The sequence below is a fragment of the Lepidochelys kempii genome, chromosome 4, assembly GCF_965140265.1.
Source record: "Lepidochelys kempii isolate rLepKem1 chromosome 4, rLepKem1.hap2, whole genome shotgun sequence".
NCBI classification, from domain to species: domain Eukaryota; kingdom Metazoa; phylum Chordata; order Testudines; family Cheloniidae; genus Lepidochelys; species Lepidochelys kempii.
In genome coordinates, this window is record NC_133259.1 from 122,213,787 (window position 1) to 122,233,859 (window position 20,073).

Consider the following 20,073-nt stretch of genomic DNA (forward strand, 5'->3'; position numbering starts at 1 on the left):
CTGGAAGGGACCTCTAGAGGTCTTCTAATCCAGTCTCCTGCCCTCAAGGTAGGACTGGACTAAGTACAGTATTATCTAGATCATCCCTAACAGGTGTTTGTCTAACCTGTTCTTAAAAATCTCCACTGACAGAGATTCCACAACCTCCCTAGGCAATTTATTCCAGTCCTTAACCACCCTCACAAGAAGTTTTTCCTAATGTAAAACATAAACTCCCTTTGCTGCAATTTAAGCCCATTGCTTCTTGTCTTATCCTCAGAGGTTAAGGAGAGATTTTTTTCTCCCTCCTCCTTGTTGCAACCTTTTATGTACTTGAAAACTGCTATCTTGTCCCCTCTCAGTCTTCTCTTCTCCAGACTAAACAGTTTTTTCAGTCTTCCCTCATAGGTCATGTTTTCTAGACCTTTAATCATTTTTGTAGCTCTTCTCTGGATTTTGTCCAGTTTGTCCACATCTTTCTTGAAATGTGGCACCTAGAACTGGATACATTACTCCAGTTGAGGCCTAATAAGAACGTAGTAGAGTGGAAGATTTACTTCTCGTGTCTTGCTTACAACACGCTTGCTAATACATCCCAGAATGATATTTGCTTTTTTTCCAGCAGTGTTACACTGTTCACTCATATTTAGTTTGTGATCCACAATGACCCCCAGATTCCTTTCCACAGTACTCTTTCCTACGCAGTCATTTCCCTGTCTGTATGTGTGTAACTGATTGTTCCTTCGTAAATGGAGTACTTTGCATTTGTCCTTATTGAATTTCATCCTGTTTACTCAGACCATTTCTCCAGTTTGTCCAGATCATTTTGAATTTTAATCCTGTCCTCCAAAGCACTTGCAACCCCTCCCAGCTTGGTATTGTCCGTAAACTTTATAAGTGTACTCTCTATGCCATTATCTAAATCATTGATGAAGATATTGAACAGATCCAGACCCAGAATTTATCCCTGTGGGATCCCACTCAATATGCCTTTGCAGCTTAACTGTGAACCACTGATGATTACTCTCTGGGAATGGTTTTCCAGCCAGTTATATAGCCACCTTATAGTAGCTCCATCTAGACTATATTTCCCTAGTTTTTTTTATGAGAAGGTCATGTGAGACCGTATCAAAAGCCTTACTAAAGTCAAGATATACTACATTTACCACTTCCCCTCTATCCACAAAGCTTGTTGCCCTGTCAAAGAAATCAATTAGGTTGGTTTGACATGATTTGTTCTTGACAAATCCAGGTTATTACTTATCACTTTATTATTTTCTAGGTATCTGCAATTGATTGCTTAATTATTTGCTCTATTATCTTTCTGGGTACTGAAGTTAAACTGACTGGTCTGTAATTCCCCAGGTTGCCCTTATTTCCCTTTTTATAGATTGGAACTATATTTGCCCTTTTCCAATCCTCTGGAATCTCACCAGTCTCCCACGATTTTTCGAAGATAATCACTAAATGGCTCACATATCAACTCAGTCAGCTCCCTGAGTATTCTAGGATGTATTTCATCAGGCCCTGGTGACTTGAAAACATCTAACTTGTCTAAGTACAGTAGAACCTCAGAGTTATGAACACCTTGGGAACGGAGGTTGTTCATAACTCTGAAATGTTTGTAACTCTGAACAAAACATTGTGGTTGTTCTTTCAAAGGTTTACAACTGAACGTTGACTTAATACAGCTTTGAAAATTTACTATGCTGCTTTCCCTTTATTTTTTTAGAAGTTTACATTTAATACAGTACTGTACTATGTTTGCCTTTTTTGGGGGGGGGGGTCTCTGCTGCTGCTTGATTGTGTATTTCCGATTCCAAATGAGGTGTGTGGTTCACTGGTCAGTTCGTAACTCTGGTGTTCGTAACTCTGAGGTTCTACTATAATTTTTAACTTGTTTCCCTATTTTAGCCTCTGATCCTACGTCATTTTCACTGGCATTTATTAAATCAGATGTCGACAACCCTGCTAATTCATGGTGGATCCACACACACACATTGGCTTTCCATGATGCAGTAATTTCATCATACAATTTCATAAAATTATCACAATTCAGACATGGTACAGACGGAACCCCCAATTCGTCACTGACACTAATGCCATATGCATCGATCTTCATATAATATTTAGCTATCAGATGGACTTGTAAACTTACAGATTTTTTAAATTTTATAATACAGCGTGATAACAAGATTGACTTCCGACTATGGAGGATAATTAGCCCTAGAGAGATTGCATGGTACCTTTTCTAACAAATTTACAACTGAAGAAATTGCCAAACAAACATTAAAGTTCAAGATTCATGTGGAATGATTTATGCAGAAGAATAATAAGCATTATGGAATGAAAACAAATCTGCCAGAGAAAATGGGGAAGTGGGTGTAAGGTGGAGGACACAATCCACATAGTGTGATTATGGCTATAAAAGTGAATGCAAAAATGGCACCTGGTGACTGCACGTGGCTGTATCCAAGTGTTTATTCTGAGTCATAGCTGCTTAGGTTTACTGATTTTAAAAAAATCAGTATTTTATTACTGTTAACGCTGTACAGTCAGCAGAGCTGCAGAAGAGCATGTGCTGTCTTTTATTCCGCCTCAGTTATTATCATCTAAAGCTGCCAGCTACATTTTGATTCTACAGTTTTTGTTGTGTGATATCTGGTGATGTATGAGTCAGATATAACATGACTTATTTTCAGATAATATGCTGATGTTGCAATGGTGGCAGTCCTAAAAATCTTGTTTGACCTTTAACATAGTAAATTTGACATGGAAGTCATTGAGTAAAAATAAATATGGATCCAAGAGATGTCTATTTTTTGCCTTCAGTGACTTTTTTTTACTATAATCACTCTTTTTATGGAGTTTTGATAACCCCAGGTTTCCTATGACCCAGGGCACCCTACTGTATGCTCCCTTGTTATAAGGACTAGGTTTGCAAAGCAGTCCCTCCCTTCAAAGGCCATTGTAGAAATTCCAGTTCACCACAGCTTCTATACAGACTGAATTACAGAACTTGAAATATATTGTTTACAATTAACTCTCATACTGATCACCTGGCAGAGCTCTCTGTCCTTTTCAAGCCCCATTTCAGTTTCTTTTTCATAAGCCACAGAGTCAGATGTTCTCCCAGTGTGGTATCTGTGACGGTTGGATCACAGAAACCCCCTTGGGAACTGCCACCTGATGTGCTGAAACTACCTCTGAACCTGTTTTCCCTGCCAGCTTGGGACGTCAGTGCCCTGCCTGGTTGTGCCAGACACGCTAGCCTGGTACAAACACAGACCCAGGTCTGAACCATGTCCCACCAAAGCTGCAGGCTTAACTGAAAACAGCTTAAGAAGTGTTCCTGTCTCCAGCACTCAGATACCCAACTCCCAATGGGGTCCAAACCCCAAATAAATCTGTTTTACCCTGTATAAAGCATACACAAGGTAAACTCATAAATTGTTTGCCCTCTATAACACTGATGGAGAAGTATGCACAGCTATTTGCCCCCTCCAGGTATTAATACATACTCTGGGTTAATTAATAAGTAAAAAGTGACTTTATTAAATACAAAAAGTAGGATTTAAGTGGTTCCAAGTAATAACAGACAGAACAAAGTGAATTACCAAGCAAAATAAAATAAAACACACAAGTCTAATCCTAAGACAGTAAGAAAGTGATTACAGATGAAATTTCACCCTCAGAGATGTTCCAGTAAGTTTCTTTTATAGACTCGCCTCCTTCTAGTCTGGGTCTAGCAATCATTCACACCCATGTAGTTACTGTCCTTTGTTCCAGTTTCTTTCAGGTATCCTTTGGGGGTGGAGAGGCTACCTCTTGAGCCAGCTGAAGACAAAATGGAGGGGTCTCTCAGGACTTTATATAGTTTCTCTCTTGTGGGTGGAAACCCCTCCCTCCCCCTGTGTAGAATCCCAGCTACAAGATGGAGTCTTGGAGTTACATGGGCAAGTCACATGTCCATGCATGTCTTAGTTATCTACAGGGACATTCCCAGGAAAGCTCAGATGTGGATTGGTGTCTATCAAGGTCCATTGTTTGCCAAGTACTTCCATTTACTTGAATAACCCCTTCACACTATGTTGACCAAATCTGCCTTAGGTGCTTTCTGCAGCAAACACTTTAAATACAAGCATAGAGTCAACGCTCATAATTTCAGATATAGAAATGATACATGCATACAAATAGGATGAATACATGCAGTAGAACATAACCTTTGCAAAGATATGTTACCTGGCATATCTAGAATAAAACATATTCCAGTTATGTCATATTTACATTCATAAGCATATTTCTAGAAAGCATTATGAGGTGCAATGTCACAGTATCACTGCCACCTTCTTACAAGCCTGGATCTTTATCATGCCTGATGGACCAGTCTGTGGAATATGGAGAGACCTTTCTTGGCAATTTCACCCAGCCCAGACAAAATCACCTCCAGCTGGTCTCCACACACTCACCTTTCCACGATCCTCCTCCCACTGCTGCTCCAAGCAACCCAAAGGCCCTCCCGAAGTTTCAAGCCACTTTCTCATTTCCACCCATATATTTTACATCCCACATACCTCATACCTAAAATAAGATAAATGCAACATACACCATTGTCTACATGGATATAGTACACATAATCATAATAGCACTTTGCACTTACATAGTACCTACCATCCAATGATTTCTAAGCCTATTAGGAGTGGCTCACTCCCTTTCCTGTGCTCTAGCCACAGGACTGTGCTGCCCCTAAAAATCACATGCACACATTTATGCCACCAGGAAATCTTTTGTTTTTTTTCAAGGTTAATGCAGTTGGCATTTTTGAGTTAAAGTATCAGTCCCAAAGATGACTTTTTTTTACATGGTGTTTCCATTTCAGAATCAGGATATTATTAGTAAGAATGTAAATCAGGTTTTAAGATGTGAAGTCGAGAGCTGTTATCTTGTTATTAACGTACAAAATTGTCAAGGTAATGTTAAGTCTTTGAGCATCCAGTAAGTTTATGATCTCCACAATACTTTCAGGGCATAATACAAAGTCCAGTGAAGTCAATGGAAAGATTCTCATTTACTTCAGTGGACTTTGAATCAAGTCTCAAACACCGCCTGATGAGGGATCAGTTAGATCGCACTAGCCTTGTTTCCTTAAAAGTCTACTATCCTGTACTCCAAAATAGGGAATTTGACCCCTGAAAGTAATTATCACTTAGTAGTAGAAAGGAGGAAAAAATAGAGGGTCTGCTGAGTAATATATTGAAAAGGAATTGCCGTATTGACAGATTATCAGTTTGTCATTGCTGTCCTGCCAAGTATCAGACAAGGGTAGTGTATTATTCCATTCCAGTTATGCCTCAGGATTCTTCAAATGACACAGCTTCGTGTTTACAAAATAAGTGTGGCTCTTATACTTGTTAACTTTTCTTCATTTATCATTTGGATATGGAAAATGTTAAATGTAAGTAAAACATGATTTCTAAGTGGATATGGAAGTAACTCTGCAATGGCGTCATAATATTGGTGTCCCAGATCTGAAGAAGAGCTCTGTGTAAGATTGAAAGCCCGTCTCTTTCACCAGCAGAAGCTGGTTCAATAGAAGATATTTCTAAGCAAAAGATATTACCTTACCCCACCTTGTCTTCCTTAGTTTAGTCATTTTTGCAACTGCTCTTTTTTCAGCTCAGTTCATCAGAATGTTGTATATTTTTTCTAAGTAAGCTTTTCCTTTAATGTGGATTAATAGTATGCTCAGTAACCGTATTACTTGCAGAACTGAAAAGAGTAATGTCAGTAAATATTTTTCACCTCATGAACTCTTAAATATTATTTCAGCTGATTAAACAACGTCAAGGAATAAATGAAAGTATCACAATGCAAAGAAACACTAAGAGGCGGTGGAAAGAAAAGATGGGAAATCTCCAATCTTGTGTCTTCTGTCAATTTCTCAACTATTAACTATTTATGTATTAGTAATGGGAATCAGAAGGAAAATGCTCATAGTAACCTACCTAGAAATATATTATTGTATAAAGTCTAAGAACAGATTAGGTTTTCTTCAAAATAGGTTTTATAATTTAGACTATATTCTCAATTACAGTCTGAGATTTCCAATAAGTCAGCACTGCAAAGGGGACATTGATTAATGTTTTTAATACATTCTTTGTATCTGCCCGTGTAATAGCTTGGGAAATTTTAACTATACTCTTGAGTGCAGTAACCTTCACTGACTAGTTCTCAGGAAGGTGTCTGTGTCCTAACCAAATTACAGTATGCGGGGTTTTAATTCAAGCTAGTAATATATTTAAAATGTGAAACATTATTTTTGCACCCCAGATGACTAAATGTTTGTTTTTTTGCAGCAAGAAAAGAGAGAATATTTTATTCTGTGTTTCCCAGCATAGTCCCAGGTTCAAGTGTAGGAGAACACACATACTCTGAATTAGAATTTACAATGCACTTAGAATTCTCCAGCTCCAAGTGCTAGCTAATACTTTTCTGTGTCTATTTCTAAATTCTTCATGTGGATTTCTTTTCAGACAGAGAAAGCTTCTAGTAAGATCTGTAATGAAGTCTCCCTTTATGAGTACAAACTGCAACATAACGTCTGCATTTTTTGCTTTGTAGGGATCTGCTTCAGACCTTAACTGATGATGAGCTGCATACACTGGAACGTAACCTCTGCATATCCCAGGATGTGGATTTTCCTGTCAGAACAGATCCTGAAGTGCCCACTGTCAGTACAACTGCCTTAGCTGCACCTTTGCCTGCTGAGGAGCTTTCAGCAAAAGCTGAAAACACAGAGGCTGAGCTAGCCTGCTCTATGCAGTATGATGAACAGGAATTGGAACAGCTGAATAGGATGGTCCATAGGGTTGGAGATGAGATGTCTTCCCTGCTTTCCCCACCAAGTGTATGCCAGTCTCCAGCACACAGGCCTGGCATAAGAAATGGCTCCAGCACAGAGACCTCACCTAACAGGCAACATTTTGACAACTTAACAGACGAAGAGGAAAGAGTGTTTTTTATGGATGATCTGGATGGAGCAGGAGAAGCTCTTGCTGGGTTGGATTCAGACAATGACACATTTGCATGGGTGAATAACCCTTGCCACAATTCAAAGCAGAGTGTGCAGTACAGGGACCCTCTAGTGTATGACAATGGTCATCAAACAGAAGAGACTTTACTTTTAAAAGAAGCAGAAAGCGATTTAAGCAATAATAACAATATTGAAGATAGCAAACAGATGACTTGCATCTCAATTCAAAATTCGTGCAGTTGTTTAGAAGGTCCTGATTCACAGTTATACCTCAATGGCTGGGATACATATGTTGATGCAGAGACAGCAGAAATGATAGCCCATAGGACAGGTGGAATGAAGATATCTGCTACTGTAATATTTAATCCCAAATCTCCCTCGACTTCAGAATCCCTAGTGACAACACCAGAAGTAGCTATCAGTTGTGTTCCTGGGTCTTCTGATTCTTTAGTTGATGAAGAGGAGAGTGAATCCCATAAGCTCAGTATAGCTGCCACAAATTGTCTAATTAATTCCTGTGTGTGTTGTGGCAGCTGTGAAGACAGTAGGGAGGATAATATTGATGGTTTAAAGACCAGACATTCCCCAGGAAAAGTTATAAATGCTTCTTATAGTTTAGTAAAATCTAAAGAAAAGGACCATATAGACAAACTTGATCGTGCAGTCTCTGCAGAGGAGGCATTAAAAACTGAAACGTCTCCTGCTTTGCTAGCAGAAAGAGATTCTGGCAGAGAAGAACAGAAACTGTCTAACTCCTCTAAGTGCCTGGCACATTCCTCAGGTTCACAGTTGGGAGCAGAAAATGGATCACAAGTAGAGGTGGAAATCTCAAATCAGCAAAAGAAATGGGAGAAAAGAAGGCAGCCAAGTCAAAAGCAATCAGAGAACAATGAAGAAAGTAGTAATGAAAGAATAGCAAAGGATGACATTAAATCAAGATCCAGTGCAAGGTAAGACCGTCTTGCAATGATTTTATTGTCTCAGGACTTGCATACAAAATAGCTAATAGTAACATAGCGATTTATACTATGCTTTCCTTAGCAATGGGGGCGCACATAATGTTAGCTGATTTTTAAAATAATAAAATGTTAAAGGCCAAGGAATTGTTGACTATAAAGGAAAACATTTTTTTACTACTTTTAAAAATACTTTTTACTGTACGATCAGATTTATTTTTTGTGCAAACTATGGCATTTTCAGCAACCGTTTAAAACTCTTTTTAATCTCGGGTCTTTATGTTGTCCCCTGAGCTATGAAATAAATTCATGAAATAACATCTGACCTGTTTAGCTTAACAAAGAATTGCCCTTTAAGAATGCAATCTATTTTAATTTTATTTAAAGTTTAACATAATTCTGTTTTGTGATATGTTTGAAATTACATTTAACATACTATATTATTGTACACAGTGTACGATCCTTTCTACATGGTTACAGAGCATTAGCACTACTATGGCAAAACTGGTAGTCATAACTTGAACTATGAGTAGAAATACAGATTTTGATATTCTAGTCTCATCTTTTGATATTTAACTTACTGCTAGAGCTGGTCAAAAAATAAAAAGTACTTTCTCAAAACATTCACATTTGTTTTCATTTCAAAGTGAACAAACCAGAACCGTTTTTATTTTTTTAATATTTTTTGTTCTTTCAAAATGTTATTGAGAAGATTATCAAAACCTTTAGAAATGGCTATTTACAATTTTTGTTTGCTGAAAACCAGGTGTTCTGGTAAATTACATTTGTTTTCCCAAACACTCAGCTTTCGATAAAAAAAATAACTGTTTTCAATTCGTTTTTTTAATTTCAAAAATCATTAATATTTTTTGTGGAAAATGGAAAAAATGTTAAATGTCACTTCTTCCTCCAGCCCCCCCCCCCCCCCCGAAAAGATATTTTGTTTCTGTGGAGGAGGGAGGTGAGGGGAGACCCTTTTTCAGAAAAAAATAGTTTCTTTTGAAACGTTCTAACCAAATTATTTTTTAATAATTACGGCATTTAACATCCATAGCTCTTTTCCATCTTCAGAACATTTAAGGACACTAGCTAATTAATCCCCAAGGTGAGCAAACGTTGTTATCTTCATTTTGCAAATGGTAGTGGGAAACCAAAGTGGAGCAGTTAAATGATTGAGTTAAGGCTACTTAGTGAATACATATCGCTGAGATTGGAACTCGGCATCTTCCAGTTCCCAATCCAGTTCTCAGACCAATAAAGAACACTGTTCATTCCATCAATGACAATTTTATGTATAAAACTTGTATAAGGAAATGAGAATTTCCTGTGCATTTTTTATTATAGGGGGGACCTTGAAGACTCTCAACACTTGTGCAGGCTTGCAGACACCAGTCTGGAACTGTTGAGTTAGTTGTTGTTCACATAATGTAAGTGGAAGGCAGAAGTGCTACTTTCAATTGTACCAAGAATTCCGAGTCTTGTCTTGTCACTGATTTCTAAAGTTCTCACTGTGACTCACTCAGAAAAGGTTGCAGGAGTACATTTCTGTGCTATTGTGTCTGGAAAGAGATATTTGCCAGAGTAAATCAAAACACAGTTCAGTGGTGCAGAATGAGGTTCAAAGTGCAGAATGAGCGACTAGTTATTGGGAATTTTTCCTAGCATGAGGTTTTATTCTAACTTGCACTATAGTAGAAGCTCTTTAAGAAAAGGAAGCTGAATCTTCCCAACCTGAAGGACATGAATAATTGTATTAGCTATATGTATCTTTACTAATGTGCCCTCCTATACAGTCTAGGATTAGCACCAGTGTTTTCATGAAGCTGATGGCAGCAGTACTGTCCCATGTTACAGCATTGCAGTCATGCAGAACATTGGTGAATGCATAGTGCGAAGAAGTGCAAACATAAGTTCAACAGACACTAGAAGTTAACTCCATCATATCATTTTAGGGGAGTAAAATGTCCAGCAGGCATCCTGTCTTTTTTTTATTCTGAGTTCTGGCTTCAGATGCCCCTTTGTTCTAACATAACTATAACTATTACAATTTTCGGGGTGGGGGAGAGGGATTATTATGGTTCTCCAGTTTTAATGACCCTTTCTATTTCTGAGTGCTCTGGAAGCTTCATCTAATGAAGATTTACACAGACTGTAAACTCTTTGGGACAGGGACTGTCTTTTTGTTGTGTACAGTGCCTAGGGTAACACGGTGGTGCCCCAACCACTGATTGGGACCTCTAGGCACTACCTCATAGTACAAAAGTTATGGAAATAAAAGTATTAAATAAGAATGACACCAATAGAAATACCAATATTAAACATAATAACACTAATAGTGAGAACAGAAAACAATGGAACTGAGGGTCCTCTGTGCCAATATAATATAATAGGTGCTGTCACCTGCTATTCATGCAATGTGAGCAACTAACCCAACAATTCCAGACAGGTATCTCTAATGCACATACACATAATTAACTGGTAAATATTCTTATTGTTCTAATTGCTAGCCCTGTTTCTGTGGCCTCTACTGTCAGAGCCATACTTGGAAAAATTTAATCCCTACATACATCCTTATTTTGTTGTTTTCTGACACTTGTAAATCACTGTTCTACATTTTAAAACTTTTACTGTATATTTCATGTACTTCAAACTAGCAGTAAGTGCTGCTGTACCTACGTACTAATAATCCCTTTTATAAACAAATCACATTCCTTGCTTGTAATATCCTTTCCAGATACAGTTTAATATTATCCATTTTATTATTTTGAAATATGTATGATTTTAGGCTTGTAAATATTTTCTTGGATTTTATGACCACTTTTAGAACCATGCAACAGAAATATTCAGTGAATTTCATTGTAGGAAGTGACTCATAGCCTGAATCCTTTTTACAAACTGACTAATTTTATCCTTTTGGATAGTCAAATGAAGGAATACAATCCTTGGCAATATAATGTTGCTTAAAAATATTTGATATATCACCTTTAATTCTAGTATCTAGACAGTACTACTGCACACTGCTGAAATACATGTTACAAAGCCACAAATGAAGAATTTGACTACTTTTTGGGTGAGATGTGCATAAAAGATATTAAGTGGCATCTGGATGGACATTTCTGCAAAAAAAACCAACAAAATACTGTATCTGCAAGGAGCTTTGATTGAAGTCATATGCTAATAGAGAAGGAATGAGAAAAAAACACAATATTCTACACAGGTCTACGCTTTGTGCAGGCATATGGAGAAGAAGAGCAACAACTGTCAAAGATCCATGACAAACCAGAGAGTACACAAAGCAAATGCTATCCAGGACTAGCTTACTAACGTTAATTGATTAAATTTAGCTATCTCAGCCTTCTGATTATAAGACAATAAGACAGTGTACTTATTCATTACATACAATTGTTATTGATAGCAAACTAACAAAAGTATGTGCATATATGAAGATGGAATAGTAGGAGTAGACATAGTTTAGGAATACCAAAACCATATGAGATTCTCATTCATTTAGATTACCACATAAATAGTCCAACTAGGTTCAATAAGATATTACCTCACCCACCTTGTATCTCTAATATCCTGGGACCCAACACGGCTACAACACTGCATACATAAATACTCACAGATATATAAATATCTGTCATTGCGTTTGGTTCTTGGCTATGTACGTCATTTGTCATGACAGTTGAAATACAAGAAGGAACATCATCAGTCTCCTCTTACTCATTGTTCCCTGGATGACTAATCACTGATATTTAATGGTTCTTTTAAAAGAGGAATGTCATCTTGGAGCTCTCTATCACTGCTTCCTACTATGTGCTTGTGAATGTTACCTTAACAGTGAGTGAAGTGTTTGAGACACTGGATTATTTTCAGAATGATAGACTTTTTAGCTACAACAGTAAGCAGTATAATAAGCATGGGAGAACCACAGCAAATGTTAATTCATCAGATTGATAAGTATATTTACTTTTCAGTCATTGAAAATCAACAACTAAAGGAAAAGAGAAGTTTCTATGCCCTGGCTCAATCAAGCAGCTATCAGATGTGCACATGAATGAATGATAGCATGAGCATCTTCATGTAGTGAGGTCTATGGTAATAATAAAGAATATCACGTCATTTATAGATATGCTTTCTCTGATCCAACCAGGATTATTGTATTTAGCGTGTCCAGGTAACACAGGATCTTACCACTCACATTTATTTGCAAATACCCAGCCAAGCCAGCTACTCTGAACTTCTTGATGCAGCAGTGTTGATTGGTAAGTCATCATTCAATCAAATTTAATATACCATTAAAATTCTTCTATTGTACATAATAATCAGATTTATCTTTTTGACATGTCTTTACTTTGTTTTTTGTAGGTGACAGCAGATAGTCCTTACCTTCCAGTCTGACATATATTTCTCTCTTTTTCCCTGTTTCCCTGTAAGTATGTTGAAGAAATTAAACATGCACAATATTAAATTAGTCACAGGCAGCAGCATTAGTATTATGCAGATATAACTGAAGTATTTGTAAAGATCTGGTGAACCAGTGATTTGTTGCAAAGACAGCATATATGAAGTACAAGCTGTTCTGTCACACAAAGTAGAAACCCGTGAAGGAAGAAAACTGTTAAAGAATAGCAGATCAACAATAAGTCAAAAGACTATAATAGAATTATGCAACAAAGAAGTGTTTTAGGGAAAGAAAGGCATGAGATTCACTGAAGAAGGAATGTTTAGGTCTGTATTTCATGTTTTTCTAACTGTGAATAAATTAGACAGAATAAGTAAAATGCTGAGTCTAACTATCACAATACTCTCCCCTTTATGAAGAGCTATACATGATGGAAAACATTCTTTAGTTCTGGAGTTTGAAGAATCATTGTAAAGATGGATTATTCTTCTACTTGTCAAATAAGGCTTTGGTAATTTGTTCCATGTGGCTATGCATTGCTAGCATTTTTGCATTTTAGGTTTCATATGCCTGGTTTCACTGTGCCATTATGTTATCTCTTTATTGACTTTGCAACACCTAAATTAGAATTCTTAAGTGGTTTCTCTCTGTTTCCATCCAGGTCTATTCTGTCTAACTTAAAATACAGAATTTTCACCAGACTCCCTTTATTTTATTAATTTATTGCAAGTATTTAGAGCGTGCGCGCTAATAAGATTTCTCATGTATAGCTGTTTTTCATAGTATACATAAGAACTGAGCTATGCTTAGTAGTGAGGAAAACGTTGTTAATATTTCCTTTCATTTTCTATGAGCTGTAATAGTGTATCTTTCATTAGCTGTTGTAGTTAGATGTTCAAATTTGGTTAGCAGAAGTTTAATGAGCAGAGTGATTTTTCCCAAGTAGAACGGATGATGCATTCTGGGCAAATTGCCTGTGCAAAGCATATTTCTGAGCTGTCCCTAATTACTGACTGCAACCCTACATTAAGATTCTTAATTTAACCTTCTCGAGCCTGGCACTCAAGTTGTTCCACTTCTTGTTGCTGTAATTTCTTAGCCTTACAACTGTGCAGTTATAAATTTTTAAAGCTCCGTTTCCCAATATATTGTTCAGAACTCTTCATAAAAGATAAACAGCTGTTTCACCTACAATGCCAGCTTTCTATTTTGGTATTTTTCTTCTTACATGTAATACGTTACAACATTTAGTCATATGTAAACTGTGAAGTAAATGGAGGTTTTCAGTAAAACAGCCTTAGTCTTGTATTTAATTGTTGGCTCTTAACAAAAATGTGAATATGCTATAGTCATTCGTACCTGTATAAATGAATAGAAATCAAGGATTTTGATAAATTTGGTTTTAAAATGTAACTTCTACTGGCTGTTGGATTTAAGGAAATTGTTCCTTGTGTTCACGTGATAGCAAGATGCCTTTCCCATGAATTAAATGCAGATGGGTGTTGATAAACTGTGTATTTAAATGAAAACTTGTCTCTATAGCCAGTTTGTATTCTAATCTTTAACCCAGCCATCTAAGAATCAGGAAACTGTCTCCTGTCAATACAGTTATTAGGGAAAGAGTGGTTGATCGGAAAAATAACAGCAACTGTCCACATGGGTGAGCTTTTCTTTAGTGATTCCCTAGCCTTCTGTTGAACACCCCATTGAAATTTCTCAGTTCCTCTTACAATCATTTGTTTGTATTATAGAATCCTGCATCTATATGGTAGGTAAAGTTCAGACTTCGGGCTTGTCTCCACTTACCAGCAGATCGACGCGCAGTGATCGATCCATCAGGGGTCAATTTAGCAGGTCTCGTGAAGACCCGCTAAATCGACCGCTGATCGCTCTGCCGTTGACTCCAGTACTCTACCGGAATGAGGCATAAGGTAAGTCCACGGGAGACCCAGCACAGTGGAGACACCGCAATAAATTGACCTAAGGTACGTTGACTCCAGCTACGTTATTCACGTAGCTGGAGTTGCGTAACTTTGGTTGACTTAGCCCCGTAGTGTAGACCTGCCCTTTGCATAAGTAAGTACAACCAAGACTGAATTTGGAAGTGAGTCTTTTCTGCAAGATGTTTCACAGCACTAGGTTCAAATTAGATATTACAATGTTTGACTTCACATGTGGAACATCATGATTCTGCACAGTAACTAAGAATGTAACTTCAGTTATCATCCAGCCTTGGGATGAAATGAAAATGTCAATGTATTGTACCAGCAAGCCCTTTATCAGCAAAAGCAATACTAAATCTACTAAATCTCAATTTTCACTATAATAAAAAAATCCAGTAAAGAAAACTAAGCTTTAAAAGCTGTTCATCTGATTAAGTTTAATATAGTTGACGCAAGAGATTTAAGAGAGTTAGCTTGTTGGTAATGTACACTTAAAATATAAAAGTAGCTGAAATTTCATAGATAATCTATGAATGAAATTAATAATATCTTATGAAATAAGGAATTATTAAACCTAAGATACTGGATACACATCCCAGGGAATGGAGTGAAAACTGGCCAAAAACTGTTAAAACTAATGAAAACAAGCATCAAACACACATTTATTTTGTTGCAGAAAATAGCCAGACTCTCCAAAATTGTTCACAGGTTCAAAACTGCAATACTGGTTAACATGTCTACTTGTATCACATCATAGGAAAGCACTAGTAAGGGTGACATCACCATTGTCCGACCTTGATAGCATGTTAATTGTGGTGTATTTAAAGTAAGAAAGAAATACAATAACTTTTCAATATGCCAGGAAACTGGTTATTTAATATTACTTTGGGTAGTATTTCCTGATTGTACACACTTTCTCGATAAAGGCAATTCACAGAACTTTGACATTTCCTTGTGAAATCAGCATGCTATCCAAACAGTCTAGTATATAGTTATAGTTTACTGCAATTTGGTATTGAACACGGAATGAAATGCTTGTGAGATGTGATGATAGGTGGTCTTGGTGGGGTTAAAATGTTTTACTGATACAACAATAAACAGTTAATTGTGATTTAGGGTTGGTGTAAAGTGTCCCTGACCTGCTCCTAGTGCAACCAGCTGCCATATAAACCTTTTAAGTGCACACAATAAGAAAACAGCTAGAGCATTTAAAGGTGTAAATCTTCATTTGGACAGAGGAATATATTTCCTCTTTTTGCATTTGTACAGAGACTTTTAAAAGATGAGTTCTGTGCTTAACCATTTTTCAGATAATATTAAAAGCCCTTGTTGGGGAAAAAGCATCAGTATTGGTTGCTAGCTTTTGGGTCTGATTCTGTATAACAAACCAAAGAAAAAAAGTAAAAATAAGAGAGAGTGCCAAAATAGCAGAAAACAAATGCAATTGCTATTAATTTATTACTTTCTCACTGATAATTTCTGTTCACTTGCTGGAAAATCACAGAAACAGCACATAGTAAAAAGCAATACTTATTAGCCAGAATTAAGTATTCGGGTTTTTGGTTTTTTAAGATTGCCTTTTTGGTCAGAGACATGTTGCCAAAAGACAGGTATGTCCTGGCTGACTAAATTGGATTCTTTCTTTAAAAAAAGAACGTTCTAATAAAAGAGGTAGGAGGAACAGGATAGGATAGAAAATTAATACACTATGGAAGGAATAAAATAAATTTTAGGGGTACATCTCAGGAGTGGTTGAGGACACAGCTATGGAAGGTGTGGTATCATTAGGCTCCTTCTCCTTGTTTAGTCTGGTCAGAACAATTTTCAAGATGTGGAAAACAGAATCCTGATGGTGTGATGATAAATCTATCAATCTAAGATACCTGTATGGGCCTGATCACCATAATATCTGAGTGCTTCACAATATTTTCATGTGTTCATCCTTGTGCCTCCCCTGTCATGTAGGGAAGTACTTTTATCCCCATTTTGCAGATGGGGAACTGAAGCACAAAGTATTGTCCTGGGTGGTCATACAGGAAGTCTGCTAGAGCAGGGAATTGAACTCTGGTCTCACAAGTCCTAGGCTAGCATCCTAACCACTGGATGAGCCTTTATCTCATGTCCAAGGAGGCTACCAACATGTGAGTTATAATAGCTAATGTTCCCTGTAGGTATAGGCTCACTGCCTTGCATTTTTATTATCTCCATGCATAAGCTAATTCTCAAGTGCTCCCCAGAAATGTAATGCCCAAGAAGACGTGGAAATTGTGTTCCATCAAAACAAATATCTCCTGGTCCTATATATACATACTTCCTTCCATCTTAACTTTGTGTTGCTAAAACAATTCTCTAACCTTATTAGAAACTTTGAAAAACTCTCATTGGTTCTTTCATTTTAAATGCACTGGTCATTTTGGCTCTGATCCATAATTTCATAAACAATTTTATCTAACGTGTTCATAGGTTGGAACGAAGTTTTATCCACCTTTCACCCACTATTTTGGGTTTAGCAAGGAGTCCCACAAACCTAGCAAGGCCCAAATTGATGTGGCATGTCTTTTCGTTACCAAGAAGGAGATACAGTAAAAAAAAAAAAAAAAAAAGCACAATTCATAAAAGGAGTGGATGGGTGGTGGGAAGGATTAGTGTTTTGTATTTCCAGTACTGATTATGCTAACACCTATTGTGAAATATGCCTGTCCATGCATGACTCATCTGCTTATAACTGTGCTAATGAACACATGCAGCTAGCGAGCACTGGTTGACTACAGGAACCATGAGGCAGGAAATGCAGGTCAGTTGACCTCAGGATCTCACAGGATCCCTGGAACTCCTGAGTAGGTCTCTAAGGGTGTGGTAATGAGAACAGAAGAGAACAGTATAACGGGGGACCTTGATTTCATGCACATTAAGTAGGTTTAATCAAACATAAGGTTACAGTGTTAATATAACAGAAATTGCAGTGAGTAAATGAAGTGCCCAAAAAAGTGGATAAAGATGTTTTCTCTATCAGTTAGATTAGTTATTGTAACATCAGGAAATTGTTTGTAAACCCCGATAATTATTGCAGTTCCATTGCACTGGGCCTTATATAAACACAGAGTGTCTTGTCCTGAAGAGCTTACAATCTAAATAATCAACCAGAACGAAATATTGCTATTTCTGGTACACATTTTCACTTTATATTGGCACAGAGAAACGAGACACTTTTAAAAATGTGTATACATTATTTTTTCTAATAGTTAAACCTGCCTTTGATATATCACACTATCTTTAACTTTAATGGAATCTTTCATACAATGTATATCCTCAAACACACTACAGAAATAAAAAATGAGATAACCGACCATATGTGAGTTTAAGTATGGAAAACAGTGGAGGGAAGGCATTGTCTAATGTTTATAGTCATAAAGAGAGTAACAAAAATTAGCATATAAAGAAGGGAGACAGGCATAGACAAGAGGTTAGTGGATCAGGTTGGAACTGAGATGGAGTATTAGTAAGGCAGAAAGACACACAAGGGCTGTTCCAGATGGCAAGAGCTGGAAAGGGAAAGATATTCCTGCATTGACTAGTTTCTGAGGAGGAGGGTGTAAGATGAGGAGAGTAGTGAAAGATGATACAAAGTAGGCTGAAGCAAATCCATGGAGATCATTTTTTAAAAAGGAGCAGGGATCAAATCCTCAGCTGGTATAAATCGGTATCACTCCATTTACATCAACGGATCTATGCCAGATTGTACCAGGTGAGGCTCTGTCCCAAAGAGTCATAGATGATTCAAAGATTCACAGGTTGTATAACCAGAAAGAACCACTTTGATCAGCTAGTCTGGCTGGATGGTAATTCTCAGCTTCTGAATGAGAAACAAATGGAGATGTTTGTGGCTGGCAGTGATCAGGCCGTGCTTCTTGATGTTTATGAGAAGACCATGAGGCTGTAGCTTTCTGCACATACAGGAGTCCTGAAAAGCTAGGATTTGGGGAAGTCATAGGAGAGGGAGTTGCTTTAATTAACATGTGAGAAGGTGGCAGCATGGATGAGAATTTCAGCAGATGTGGAACGAAAGTTAAGATGAATATGTCAACTTACAGCTTCAAGTCCAGCAGAGAGTCATTACAGGTGTCAAAAGGTATGTAAATGAGCTGAAGAGCTGTTATGCCTGTCTTTAGAATGTTATGATCAGGCCATTCATGAAACAATTCCACATAGAAGTGCAGATGGAGAAACACATTTAACAGGTAAGTGTAATGCTGTTTTTATTTGTTGTTTTCCTCAGGGTTAATCCTGCATGAACATCCATTCCTTTCACCATCTGAGGGAATGGAAAAGATAAAGGAGGAAATACCAGTCCCTTCAACAAAGAAAGAAAAGGACGAGGGATGGGAAAACAAGGTTAAAGAGACAGGGCGGGATACGCAAGGGGACACTGTTAAAAATTTAATTTAAGTATTTTATGTATTTTTGTTAATGTGAAAAGATTTGTTTAATCTGTTACTGAATGCTTTATGGTTTGTATGACTTCCCAATATTTATTTATTTATTTCATTCTCGGTGCTCTGTGTGGTTTTTGAACTACTGGGGTGATTTTGTGTTTATATGACTGTATGTAAAGAAATACCTTACCAGTATATTGTTATTATGTGAAATGTGAACTGTATTGTATGTAGGACTGAGACCACAAGTCTTCTTTTTGGGGGACCACATGTAGAGAGCTTTTCAGATGTTGATTCTTCATCTGTTGTATAACTATAGAAAATGAAGTTGTTTGAAGGGTTCATGTGTAAATCAGGTAAAAAAATAAATGCTTTCCCATAATCGTGTGGGATGATGTGTTTTATGTATCTAGTCTATCACCCCAAAACTTGGGGTGCCCCTAGAATCACCGAGCTATCACCCCCCTTAATCTGTGTTCCTCAGATATGGGTCTCCGGGATAACTGAGGAGAAACTTGGAGGACATGGATACGGACTTCTAATAAATGACTGACACAGACAGTATTTCAAAAAATAAAAATAAAAAAAATCCTTGTATTAATGTAACTAATAATCCCTAATACAATATAATCTAAAAACTTAACTAAAATACAAATCTGTTATTGCAAGTTAGAGTATTCAGAACGCAACTGCATACAGTTCAAATTATTCTAAATGGTTGAGCTCTGTTACAGATATCTGGTCTGCAACGGATCACTGACAGCAGTTCTTAAATTGTACTTTGGTTTACAGAGGTAAATTACAATTAACACACACTCAGACATTTTCACACACACACACACACATACACACACACACACACACACTCTAATACTATGATTTAAAAACTTGGAGGCTTCCTTTGTCTTGTCGGCTTTCTTTTGCTGCTGCTGTAGCTGCCTCTCTTGATCAGCTCTCTTGCCAGTTCATCCACTCTCCACCTCTCACCTGTATAACTTCTTTCCTCATTTTCGTAACTCCTTGTTCACTCCTCTCTTAACCATTTTAGCCGTCTGCCTTTTATACTGTTCTGTCAGCTATCAGATCTTTACTGCACACGCTCACTGTCTTATCAGGTCTTTTCTGCTCATGCTCCCTGCCAAACATTATCAGCTTGAATGCATGCCTACATTACCTTATTCTGGGGTGCACATTCCAAACGCTCACTGCTGTTGTTTACCCCAGACCTATGACTTGCTAACCTTATCATGTGACCTGCAGCTTTCAGTTGTGTGTGACCTGCAGCTTCTAATGGTGGAGTGACTTTTGCTTATTCCAAATAAAA

The 20,073-nt window shown here is 37.3% G+C and overlaps 1 protein-coding gene across 6 annotated transcripts in view; it reads left to right on the forward strand.

Annotated features, from left to right (window-relative positions):
- ZFYVE28 (zinc finger FYVE-type containing 28) overlaps positions 1 to 20,073 on the forward strand; it is a 309,168-nt gene that overhangs the window by 240,038 nt on the left and 49,057 nt on the right. For 5 of the 6 annotated variants that reach the window (XM_073342720.1, XM_073342722.1, XM_073342719.1 and 2 more), the window contains exon 8: positions 6,601 to 7,962. In XM_073342720.1, the coding sequence (XP_073198821.1) occupies positions 6,601 to 7,962 (1,362 nt within the window). Of the gene's footprint in view, positions 1 to 6,600; positions 7,963 to 18,592; positions 19,118 to 20,073 lie in introns of those variants that run through there. The other variant, XM_073342724.1, reaches the window with a different exon arrangement.